This window comes from Platichthys flesus, chromosome 2 (assembly GCF_949316205.1).
Source record: "Platichthys flesus chromosome 2, fPlaFle2.1, whole genome shotgun sequence".
NCBI classification, from domain to species: Eukaryota; Metazoa; Chordata; class Actinopteri; order Pleuronectiformes; family Pleuronectidae; genus Platichthys; species Platichthys flesus.
The window spans coordinates 24,041,544-24,053,948 of NC_084946.1; the positions used below are offsets into that span (position 1 = coordinate 24,041,544).

The 12,405-nt window shown below is 43.2% G+C and overlaps 1 protein-coding gene across 7 annotated transcripts in view; it reads left to right on the plus strand.

Annotated features, from left to right (window-relative positions):
- rap1gapb (RAP1 GTPase activating protein b) overlaps positions 1-12,405 on the plus strand; it is a 96,458-nt gene that overhangs the window by 82,557 nt on the left and 1,496 nt on the right. For 3 of the 7 annotated variants that reach the window (XM_062407150.1, XM_062407126.1, XM_062407142.1), the window contains 12 exons: positions 741-896; positions 1,036-1,107; positions 3,238-3,324; positions 3,557-3,712; positions 5,975-6,106; positions 7,586-7,663; positions 8,526-8,635; positions 9,066-9,182; positions 9,870-10,026; positions 10,956-11,055; positions 11,531-11,637; positions 12,282-12,329. In XM_062407150.1, coding sequence (XP_062263134.1) covers positions 741-896; positions 1,036-1,107; positions 3,238-3,324; positions 3,557-3,712; positions 5,975-6,106; positions 7,586-7,663; positions 8,526-8,635; positions 9,066-9,182; positions 9,870-10,026; positions 10,956-11,055; positions 11,531-11,637; positions 12,282-12,290 — 1,281 coding nt within the window. In that variant the 3' untranslated portion in view covers positions 12,291-12,329. The remainder of the gene's footprint in view (positions 1-740; positions 897-1,035; positions 1,108-3,237; positions 3,325-3,556; positions 3,713-5,974; positions 6,107-7,585; positions 7,664-8,525; positions 8,636-9,065; positions 9,183-9,869; positions 10,027-10,955; positions 11,056-11,530; positions 11,638-12,281; positions 12,330-12,405) is intronic. The other 4 variants (XM_062407128.1, XM_062407134.1, XM_062407127.1 and 1 more) reach the window with 3 other exon arrangements.

Here is a 12,405-nt window from a genome sequence, read left to right on the forward strand (position 1 = left end):
AATTCATGGGTCTTGATGAAATAAATCAGTCACATTGCAGAGACTGATTTCTATAAGTGTGTGCAATTTGGTGCATCTTGATTTAAACTAAGGGGACTGTCGGGGTCTGGGTACGCGTCTGCGCTCTATTAAGTTTCATTCCAGTTATTGTTAGTGTGATGGTTTTTCAGTCATATCTTCCCTGATGTTCATGGGAGCCTGTTTAAATTGACTTGCTAAAAGAAGCGGTGACAACATATATTCATAATTGAATTTAAAAAAAGGAAGGTGCCCCTAATGCTTGGCAATACCGGGCCATTTAAAAGATATTGCTTGGATGAAAACTCGATGCTCTGGCTGAGTCACTCTGTCCTTCAGTAAGTTTCTTCTGCCAACTTTAAGCTTGTGTCCTATGTATCCGTATATACCTTCTTACATATCATCTTTAATCAGACTTAATTAACTTTTTATAGAAATGATTGAGAAATTTTTCACTGTGTTGAATCATCAACAGAAGTCACCAGGATGAGCTTGGTTTCCATTTCCTGGCTGATATATATAAACTGGGTTGTCAAGCATTTCAGAGAAGAGGTTGTCCTCTTGGATCAAACTCAACGTCCACTCTCTGCTGGGACTATATTTACTCCCAGTCGATCTCCTCTTGTGCGAGTCCAGGACGTGACAGCTCTGTGTTTGTGACTCTAACTGGTTATTTGATGCGTTTCCGCTGTTGTTGGTTTCTGTTTATCTCTGCCCTCCAGCTGCAGAGGAAGAGGCACATCGGCAACGACATCGTAGCCATCATGTTCCAGGAGGAGAACACGCCCTTCGTCCCAGACATGATCCAGTCCAACTTCCTGCACAGCTACGTGGTGGTGCAGGTGGAGAACGCGTGCACGGACAATGTCACCTACAAGGTAAGGTTTTCGGAACAGTGAATACTTTATCAAGGCACCGCGGTGACTTGTCTGTGTGGCTTTAAAAAGCGGGAACACGCATCACAGTTAATCCTTGGGAGAGGTTCCACAGGCTCAGCTCTCCTGCTCTGTGTTCCAGGTGTCTGTGACAGCGAGGGACGATGTTCCTTTCTTCGGGCCGGCTCTGCCTGACCCTGCCATCTTCAAAAAGGTCTGCAATCAAACAAATGCATGACCTCAGTTCCCCCGTGAGACGCGACTCACATGTCATAACCTTTCATCACTCCCCTGTCTCCTCTCTGCACTTACTCATGTGCTGCTGTGGCTTAATGCCTGTATTAACAAGAGATATCATAAAGGAGTGACGGTCACTTATGATATCAATGAGATTGAGTTAAATAGAAAGAGGAGGAAACTCTTTCTACTGAAATAAGAGCCAATAAAATCAATAAGAGGAACAAAGGCGATGAAAATTTTAATTAATAACATTACTTCATTCATTACCATGACCCTAAAAAGCGAAATGTAATGTGAGACGTTACAGAATTTAGCTAAATATAAAAATGCTGTGTTTTGTTCCATGATTTTCCGAAGTCATAGCGAACTTGCGGGACATGAAGTAAAAGCCAGTGGTTTAAACGGGTTTGATCAAGTTTTACTGGCGAAGTAATAATCTGGTAGTTTTTATCTGGTAAGTCAGAGCTTTATAAGTAAGTACAGGTAATAAGGATACATTAAGGTAAACCGGGTCATCCCCAGCTCCTGGAGTCTGTAGGGGAGAGCGGGGTAATGTGGGACACCCCCTGTATCTAGTCAACGGAACACATTCGTGGTCATGTGATCATTATGTTTTCAAGCCCCTCCCATTCCCCCCTTGCCATGAAGGAGAAGTTGGTGTTGGTTCTGTGCAAAGTATGTTTTTTTTTCACAAAAATGTGAAAAAAACTTAATCAACTGTTGTGTCAAAACCAATTGAATCAGGTAGAAAAACTTATATCATACATGTTGATGAACTTCCAACATATAAAACCATGCTAAGAGATGTTGTTTTTTCTAAAACGGTGGCTGTGGGGTAAAGTGGGACAAATGCTGTGAAGCACAAGTTAAGTTTAGTCTTAAACATATTGTAGTGTTATATTACATTATATAAGTTTTATTTTAAATGTCATAAACATTGTAGAAAAGCCATCATGCCAAGAAACTGCACCAGGAAGACAACCTGGGGCCAAACACCCCTCACAGAGATGGGAGGGCAGCCGCTGAGGTCATGCAAGGAAAGAAGTCCTTAAGAAAAGCTGGAAGGGATAGAAGTGTTGATAAGAAACCCCTCAAAAGATTCATAAAGAGAAAGGGAAAGTTAAATCAGTAGCCTGGGGTGCAGTAGCTGAGGTAAAGAGAATATTCACAGATGAGATGGAGGAGGAGCCAAACAATTCAACAACTAGCTGACCAGTTCCATGGCCTTGCTCCAGTTAAGTGCAGTGAACTGGCATTTGAATACGCTGAGACAAACAATATCCCTGTCCCTGCCAATTGAACAGAGAAACAATGAGCCGGTAAGCTAGGGTGTGCAAGAGATCACATGAATCTTATTAATCATAAATGTGCCTAATTGACCATCCCCTTGATTCTGTTACTATAGTCCGATATTAGTGGTTATAACATGTGTTGTTATGGTAGTTTTAAAGTGGAAAAAGTAAGTGGACCACTTCACCCTGTAGCCGGGGTAAAGTGGGACACAAGACCACTTTTTTTAAAACAATCATATTTTCACTGCCCTTTGTCCTGAAGACATTCTGATCATTTCCATTTCTAGAAAACATCCTGAATTACTGGGAAATGTGTACATTTTACTGATATATCATTTTGGCTCGCCTAGAGGGGAGCAAATGTAAAAAATGTCCCACACTACCCCGCTCTCCCCTATTCTGAAGTTTTTACACATATGAAATAAATAGAAATCACCATGTGGTGGTCAGATATAAATAGATCAAAGTACAGCGAGGTGTAAAAAATACTTTGATTCAATGTGAAGCTAGAAGGTCAGGGGACATCGGCTGAGTGGGCGATTCTCCATATGTGGCCCATGATGCATTTGTGTTCACACGGCGTGAAGAACGAGGCCACATGAGTCCCAGACCTCCTCACAATCAAGTGATCCGGTCTCAAGACGCATTTGGGTGCATTCCCTATGAACTTGACCAGGTCTGAACGGGGGTCAGCGAATCCTGAATTGCCCCCTCTGTCGCTGTATGACTGTTATAGAATATAGGTGAAAGTGACTGGTAGAGTAAAGTGTTATATAAATTCAGTGCATTTGACTTTTCCTCGTGTCTGTCAGGGCCCAGAGTTCCGCGAGTTCCTCTTCACCAAGCTCATCAACGCAGAGTACGCCTGCTACAAGGCTGAGAAGTTTGCCAAGCTGGAGGTAAGTGTGTGTGTTTTTGTGTGTGTGCATCTGTGTCAGTGTGTGTGTGTGTGTGTGTCTTTGCGTGTGTGTTCTCGGTGGGGAGAGATTTCAGGTGACACCACAGATTACCTCTAATCTCCAGCGCTTCTCAAACTGCCACAATGCAAATGAGTTCCACTGCTAATATTTGCTGTCAGCCGACTGGAATATGAAACTCCAGAGTTCTTCTTCTTCTTCTTGTTGTTGTCAGGAGCGCACACGCACTGCCCTGCTGGAGACGCTCTACGAGGAGCTGCACATCAACAGCCAGTCCATGATGGGTCTCGGTGGGGATGAAGATAAGCTGGAGAACGGGGGCGGCGGCGGAGGAGGAGGAGGAGGAGGAGGCTTCTTCGAGTCCTTTAAGGTAAGGGGCCTCATCCTTCATTTGATGCGACGCTCCGTTAATCTGCAGACGCCACACGCATTAGAGGGAACGGTGACGAGCGGAGACAAACTTCCAGGATGCTTTATTTTTTTTCCCAACCCCCTCCCCCCCCCTGTCTCTTGGCCGGGACTCTGGGTATTCACACATGAGAAAACAAAGCAGAGGGAAATTTGTAGTATCTCAAAGGACCAGCCCTGTGGCGTTTGATTTCCTCACTCGGCTGTGCCTGCTGAACTCAGTGTGTTTTCACATGATGGTGTGGGGAGTTTTATTTTTTTATTTTTTTTCTTGAAGCTGTTTGTGTGTGAAAGGCACTTTGCTCTGACTGGGAGTGCTCCATCAATGACCATTAGGGCTGTGGAGCTGCGGCAGTGGAAGCTGTGAGTGTGTGTGCCTGATGAACGATTTAATGACCCCTCGTTAGGGAGTTGATGATGCAGTTTGCATGTCTCCCCATGGGCAGCGTTCCCTCGCTGTTTTTCTTTTCTTCTTCTCTCTCTCTGTGTCGCCCACTTGCTCTCAGTTTTATTTTTTCTTTGCAGCTTCGGAGAAATGTACCAACGGTTCCCACAGTGTCTGTTCTGCCTCTCTAGATCCATCTCTCTCCTCCATTGCTCCATACACTGCATCTATAAATGTGTCTGCAAGTCCTCCCTCTGTTTTTCTTTCAGCTTCTCTCTTTCACACCTCCACAATTTTAACCAAACAAACATTTCCCACTCTCTCTTTCTCGCTACATCCAATCGACTTTGTTTTTCGTTGGAAAACTTCGAAACTAAAACGATCTCTGTCCAAACAAGCTTTTTCTTTTTGTCTTGAGTCTTAATCCCCAACACGCCTGAAAACACATCAACATCAACATGGGAATTGTCGCAGATTGTTCGAATAACAACTCCTCTCCCATGCTGCGTTCTACACTGGTAGCCAGTGGTTTCATCCGGTCATGTGATGGGAGCCTGACGAACACACAAAGGCTACGTCAGGACCATGAGCAGTGTCTAAGTGATCCTTTCAGATATCTCTGTTTCTACCTGTCTAGACTAGAAGGCAGCTCCAGAGTTTTCAAACAAAAATGGGGCCGAAAGTTTTTCCAAACTACTCTGTTTTAGCAGCTCTAAAACAAGCATAGCCGTAGTTGATGCGTTTTGGTACACAAAAACCGTAGCAGTGTGGAGGAAGCCTCTATCTGCTCTGCTTATATGTTCTATTATATGTTAGTTTATGGCCACTGACACATTATCTAACCTGACAACCAGATAATTACTGACACTTTTCTTAAACTGGTCAATCGTTCTTCGAAGTTTCGCGCATTTATTCATTCCGCCCCTCGTGACTCCGCTTGCTATCTTTCCCTTTATTATTCATATTTATCATCTGACACATCTGAAACGCACGCTGGGTCAAAGCAACAGTTTCCCCCCACGTGGTCTTAGGAGACACATTCAGGACACATCTCAACACCAGGTGTGAACAGACGACCTTTACACTGTCCACTTGTGAGCAGATCCCTCAGGACAAGGTGTTCGTACCTGGGCCTCTTTCTCTCCTTCACACCTCCACACTTTTTTAACCCAGCAAAGATCTCCCACCATCACTTTCTCCATCTGCTGTTTTCCCACTGTGTGGATTTCACTGCTGCTGTCGCGCCCACTTCCTGTCACTGTTCCTCCTCCTTGCTCCATGCCCCCCCCCCCCATGACAAAAACAAAACTCAACTCTAGACTCCACCTGTAGACATCATCGTCCTCCGCTGCACACCTACACACTCTCCTCAACCTTTTATGGACCCTCAGTTCTCCCCCCCCCCAGTCTTCCCCTGCTGCCTGTTGACCTGCACTGCCCCTAAGTGTTCAAAACATAGTCCTGCATAAAGAAATATGCACAAATACTCGCACAATCATGTATAAGCTCACATTTGTTTCAGAAAAGGTTCAAATTAATATTATTATTTAAATGTGGCCAGTTGTTGACTACTGAAATATATCAGGATATGTAATATAGTAAAGATATATTGTGGTACACAGAAGCATAGCTTTTACATCCTTACTGGGACTTAGCTAAGTGTATTTTGGACAAAGAACATCTATTTAAAGATATTCTAGATGAGACATCCACTGCAGTAGCAATACTCTTTATTCATTTCTACGTGTTGGTCAATGCAAACATATCCGTCAGTGTGTTGTGTTTCCACACGACGCCGGTGGATCCACTGACACCATATCTCCTCGTTTCTCTCTGTAGCGGGTCATCCGCAGCAGAAGCCAGTCTATGGACGCCATGGGCCTCAGTAACAAGAAGTCACACACAGTCTCCACTAGTCTCAGTGGCAGCTTTACCCACAATCCCGCAGAGAGCCCCAAAACCCCAGGGATTGTAAGTAAGCCATTTTGGTTCACATGATGCCCACCCAACACACAACGCACACTCAGGACGATGGTATATTTATACTACTGTCTGTTCACAGACTCCTCAGCCCCTGTTCTTTCATATGAGCGTTACTCCTTTTGCATATTAAGGCACCTGACTTACATCATTATGTTCATTAAGTCCTCACATTTTAATTCCACTCTTGCTTTGTTTTAAAGTGGCTTTCACTGATTGTCTTTCTTTCTATTTATGACTCATGTTCCTCGTTCTTTATTGCTTGTTTTTCTTCTTTCTTTGTGTTGAAAGTTAACGTCACAATTCATCCTCAGCATTTCATTCATTCTCATGTGAGCGTCTCGATCACCTCAGTGCAACAGTTAGATACTCGACCGAGTGTTTGTGAGTCTCTGACCTGAGACCTGAAGTGAGCTCAGTGTAGCAGCAGTTTGATTACCCAGACTCCCTCCCTTCCCCAGTGTGCTTCAGTCATGTTTCCTCCTGTAACTGTTTTAACTTTTCTCCGCAGCCTTGTGCATGTGCGACTGGAGAACGTGCATGGCCAGCGCTACACCTGTCTGTATCTCCTTCAAAAACGGGGTTTGATGCGTTTTACTTAGCAAATAATTCGCTAACTGACTGTATTTTTGAATCATAACTAGATTTAATCCGTTTAGGAAAGTTTATTTAACATTTTCTAGAAGCTACGCCTTTTTGTTGGACCTCGCCAGTCTTCTTTGCCCCTTTTCCCTAGGGGGAGGAGATGACTCACAGAAGAGCATTAACAGAAAATAAGAATGAAAAAGCCACAACACTTCTACTAAAGCTACACTACTGCAGAAGCCATCACACAACCACACAACCACAACGCAACTGCAAAAGATAGGGATAGAGCCTTTGCTGTATTTGTCGTATGATGTCTGACTTTTATTATTTGTGTCTGTATTATTTTTATTTCTTGACTCTGATTGTTTGTGAATTTTATATTGTTGACAAGTGTTTGTTTTAAAGCACTTTACTTTAATATACAAATACAGTTATTATCATTAAAAGCCACAATCCAACTACTAAAGCCAAAGAAAGCGGGAAACCATGACCGCAACTGCTTTCATGTTCTCCGTTGATGTGCTTGTGTGAGATGTTTCAGCCGCCGTTCTTCTCTCCCTCCGAATGCATCACGACACAGAACTGCTGTTCTCAGAGCAGAAGCTGTCCATCCTCCTGTGTCGGACCCCCGGCCGGCCCCTGCTCTGAAAAGCCTCTCACTGTTTCCTCACTGTCATGTCTTCTCTGTATTATCTCTCGCCGTGAGCTGCTGTTTCCGGCTCCTTTTTGCACCTTGTTGTTTAAATTCTTTGTGCCTTGTGCATGAGATTCTTATGATGTGTTCTTTTCTGTTTTTTTCTTCCCCCCCTCTTGCTTTTTTCTGTCTATCATCTCCTGTCTCTCTCTCTGCTTCCCCCCGTCGCCCTGTCTCGTGTGGCTCAGTCATTGCTTGTCCCGGGGAAAAGTCCCAGTAAATATGGACGACGAGGCAGTGCCATAGGGATAGGAACAATAGAAGAGGTTCATGTATAACTCTCTCTTCCTGTTTGATATTGTTGTCATTTTAGAATGTGAGTGTTTCTGTTCTTAGTGTTGTGACTGTAAGGGTTTTTTGTATATATATATATATATATATATATATATATATATATATATATATATTATAATGACATTTGTTTGATTATGGTTGTGATTGCATCATTCATTTCACTAATTCACACAGTTACCAAACCCTTTTTTATTTATAATTTTATAATTTTTCATATTGGGGCAGAAAGGGAACATATTTGATGTTTTGTATTCCATAACACCAAATCTTATATGAATTCCTTCAACTTAAACATGTTGCTCCTAAACACCATAAGAGAAAAGTTAGAGATCCAGGGTTTCTGCTCTTAAAGTCAATAATCTGAATTTAAGGCCTTAAAATGTCTTATTTACATAAAATACTTCTAATATGTTATAAATACATTTAGGTAGCCCTTTATTTATGTTAATATCCATTTAACAATGCTTAACTTTGGTGCCATGCATCATATGTATTGTCTACGTGTGTCATAGTGTGTCCTCAATGATAATATCTACTACAAAATATACCAACATGGATCTAATAACTGATCGTCTACAAACACCTTGGTCAGAATTTATAGAACATGTACAATAAATAATAATTTCCTGCATGAAGGGAGCGGATCATGGATTTGTTAAACAGGTTGCAGGATGTGTCATCACATTATCTCAGGATGTATCAAGCCATAAGTTCATAATTCCTTTACAGCTCATGTTACTGTTCACTACTGTATCGTGCATTCCATTCATACTGTGGCTGTGAGAGGCTCGTACTCTACCTGCAGTGTGACTGACTCTCCTCTCCCACTGTCAGTCTTTGATAATTCCTGGGAAAAGCCCAACCAGGAAAAAGTCCGGGCCCTTCAGCTCCCGGCGCAGCAGCGCCATCGGCATCGAGAACATCCAGGAGGTCCAAGAGAGGAGGTGAGAGGACGGAGCTGATCAGCAGCGAGTGGGTGGTGACGAGCAAACAGTGTCGCAGCAGATGGAGGCAGGGACATTAACAAGAAGAAATAAGATATCAGAGGATGTGTAAAGTACAAGCTCCTGTTGGAGGGCAGATTTGACTCAGAGGATCTGTTGTGCTTCTCTTTTTTCATTTCTACATTTTAAACTTAATCTTTGTAACATTTTAACCACATGAGGAAAGCTTTATAACACTGTGAAATATAGAATTTGATCAGTGTGTCTATATTTAGGAAAAAAGTCTGTCAGCAGCTTGTTAAAGAGCTTTTCTTCACATCCGACAGCTCGTGTTTACATCGTGTGAATCTGCACTAACAGATTACAGTATGTTACAGTATTTCATAAGTAAAACTACATTTATCTCCATGTCTCCGTCCCTGTCCTGAAGCCGGGAGGCGTCGCCGAACCCCCAGAGGACGTCCGACATCAGCCACATGTGGCTGGAAAATAGATCAGACAACTCGTCCAATCACAGCTCTCCAGAGTTTCCTGCCCCCAGGAACAGGTGACTATCTTTTGAATTACACTTTGAATGATCGGCGGTGTCAGACTCCTTTAGTGGGTTGGTGTAGGGATTTGTACAGTTTGAAGCAGCAAAATCATTTTTTTAGATTTAGAAGAGTTTTTAGATCCAGATTCTCCAGATTTTGTTCTAATAAAGTTATGCAGAGAAAAGTTATAGAGATTTGAGCAGAGATTTGTTGAGGCGACATCTTGAAATGTGCCATATTTTTGCCATTTGGTATTGTTGTGATGAAGCTCATCTATTTTCACTAAGAAACTGTCATGAAAGCTCTCTGCATAGTACTTTTACTTAAAGTAAATCACCGTCTGAAAGGCTGCATCTGAGGGTTGGCCGTTTGTTATTGCTAAATAAGTCAAACATTTTCCTCTATCGTGTATTATGCTAATATTCAGTTTATCCTGGTCTGACTCAGCACTAGCGATGGCTTATACAGAGAGCTGCTTTATTCAAACGCCTTTGAAATATTACGTGGCACAAAGCAGCAGAGGCACAGCTGTCACTGAACATGTCACCGGAAGGAAAGACGTGCCGTGAAATGTCGATGACAATTTATTCGTTCTTTGGAAGGACGAATAAATATTAGATATAGATATTCTGCCTGCTGCTGCCTAAATGGGTGGACTGGTGTTCTGTGCATGTGTGTTACCCGGGTGTGTGTGCGCTCAGAGTGACCCAGGTGTGCAGTTTGGCGATGTGTTACAGGGCGCCTTCCATCCCCGAGGCCCAGGACCTTTCCCGCTCTTCCTCCAACGCCAGCAGCTTCGCCAGTGTCGTGGAGGAGCAGGAGGAGGAGGAGGCCGAGGAGGAGTACGACACCGGACTGGTGGGTGGAGGCAGACACACAGGCTGACGACACGTAATGGAAGTGCAGACGTGCGGGAGCGTGTGTCACTTCTCTAAACAGAAAGCAGCCGACAGCTTTCTGTTTAACGGCCTGCGACATATTTGTGGTTCCACTCGACACTTTTACTGTGAGGAGGAAAAATCGTTTATTTGTTTGGATGTGAGAGCGTTTGATGGATTTCACTAAATCTCAGAAGTGACAGGTCCCAAAATGTATTGCAGAGTCAAAATGCAAAATGCAAATACAGTCAGAGAGTTGAGCTGCGGTAGCTATTTCTGGTACACAGTCTGAAGTGAAAGACAAGTTCTGGCACAAGAGTGACAGCTGCGGCTATGAGGTCTGACTGTCTGCGTGTTCGGTAACAACTTAATGGAAGATAACAGAAGTCCACAAGATAAGATAATCCTTTATACGATGTTTAAGCTTCAAGAGACCAGTTAAGATTCATCGGTAAGTAAAAAAAATCATGCAATTAAAACTAAGATATAAATGGAATAATGACTAATACATACACCGTGAAGAACAGATTACATGCAAGACTATATAGAGTGGAATGGGTTGTACGTAAGCCTTTGTATTGCACAGACACAATGAATATCGCACAGCTAAGAGAGTTAAACCAGTGTTGGTCCATAATTGGTGAATGTAGCTCTACTGGGAGCTGAGCTGGTTGTACAGTCTTTGTCAATCCGTAGATTTGGAAAAAAGCTAATTCTCTCCATGGTTTGAAATTCAGTCTCAGTTCCGATCCTGTCCGTCCTTGTTGGAGACTTGTGACTGGAACCATTAACGTGTAACAACTCTCTATCTGGCTGCTGATAGTATCTGTAATAACTATTTGTCTTGTGCCAAATAAATGAGCTGCAACACTGCCCAAGTGAACTGGAGTGTCTCTCCCCTTCTTACAGGAGAGCGTGTCCTGCGTCACGCCGCTCAAGCAGGACTCGTTTGCGTTCAGCCCTGTTGCCGAGGACAGTGTGAGCAGCACCGGCCAGGGAGGTTTCCCAGGTGAGTTCAGGAGAGAGCGACTCCTGTTACTGGGCCAGTAGCAGCCTGCAGGTGTGAGAAGCAGGCGGGCGATCAAACGGTGGTCAGTGTCACATACTCAGGGTATTTAGGGGGGGTTAGATGGGGCAGATGTAAGAATAACCTTCTCCGTTGCCTGAGCAATTAATATCGAAGAAGCCTTAAGTGACAAACTTCCCCTCAGCTGGTCCAGTGGAGCCGACAACAACTGAAGGCCCATCGTGTGTAACTGTACGAAAACAAAGGATGGCAACTTCTCTTGAATTAATGAATGTGCCTCCAGCTTGATAAACTTATTTTACTCTGCTGATTTTTCTCCCACTAATGATTCACTCTGGAACATTAATCTTTTGGCATGTTGGAATATTATTTATTTTTGTTCCGCTGGAGCAGCTGGCAGCATTATGTGCATGAGTATATTAACTGTGACAGCCACACATCTGTCTCCGTCCTCCAGCCTCACGTCTTGAGCAGCAAGCGGATGGAGCGAAGACGCCGGAGCCAAAAGGGACAGACGGCAGGCCCAAGATGGAGCGCCCCCCGCAGGAGCAGAAGTCCTTGTCGGTGAGACAAAGGGGTTCGGCATCGGACTTTAAATGACATTAGATGACACTGTATAGTTTCACAGAGTCACTGAAATGAATGGGTCATCTGTTTGTTTAAAGGTCCAGTGTGTAAGATTTGGCAGAAATTGAATATAAATAGTGTTTTTCATCTAAATTGTACGAATTGTTGTTTTCTTTACCCGAGGAATGGGCCTTTATATTTAAATACTTTATATTTATATCGGGAGTGGGTCCAGAGGCAGCCATGTTTTATACAGTAGCCCGGAGAGGACAAACTAAACACCTTTTGAGTTTTGATGACAGCTGAAGGTTTCCATAGGTTCTCCTTCAAGTTTGAAAGGGTAGGGTGAGGTGAGGGGCATTCAGCTGCAACATGCAACTTCACCACTAGATGTCACTAAATCCTACACACTGAATCATTTATTGTATTTGGTGTAGAAGCACCAAATACTCACTTGTTTTTTATAACTTCCACAAACAGACCATGTATCTTTAAAACGTGACCTGTTGAGGTTGTTTCAGTTCCTCCTGAGGGGAAGCAAATCCACAGCATGGCTTCGAGTGATGTTTAACTCTGGTGAACTTTGACTTCAGCTTCATTTCTTGATATTAACAGTTTTTCTCTCTCCTGCCTGTTTGCAGAACTGTTAGCCCCAACACAAATGAAACAGAATCAACGTCCATTTTCAGGTTAGTCTTATTCTTCGCTCACTAACAGCATTGTCCTTCTCAGCTTTTGTTTACTTCTGCTTTACACTCATCTACG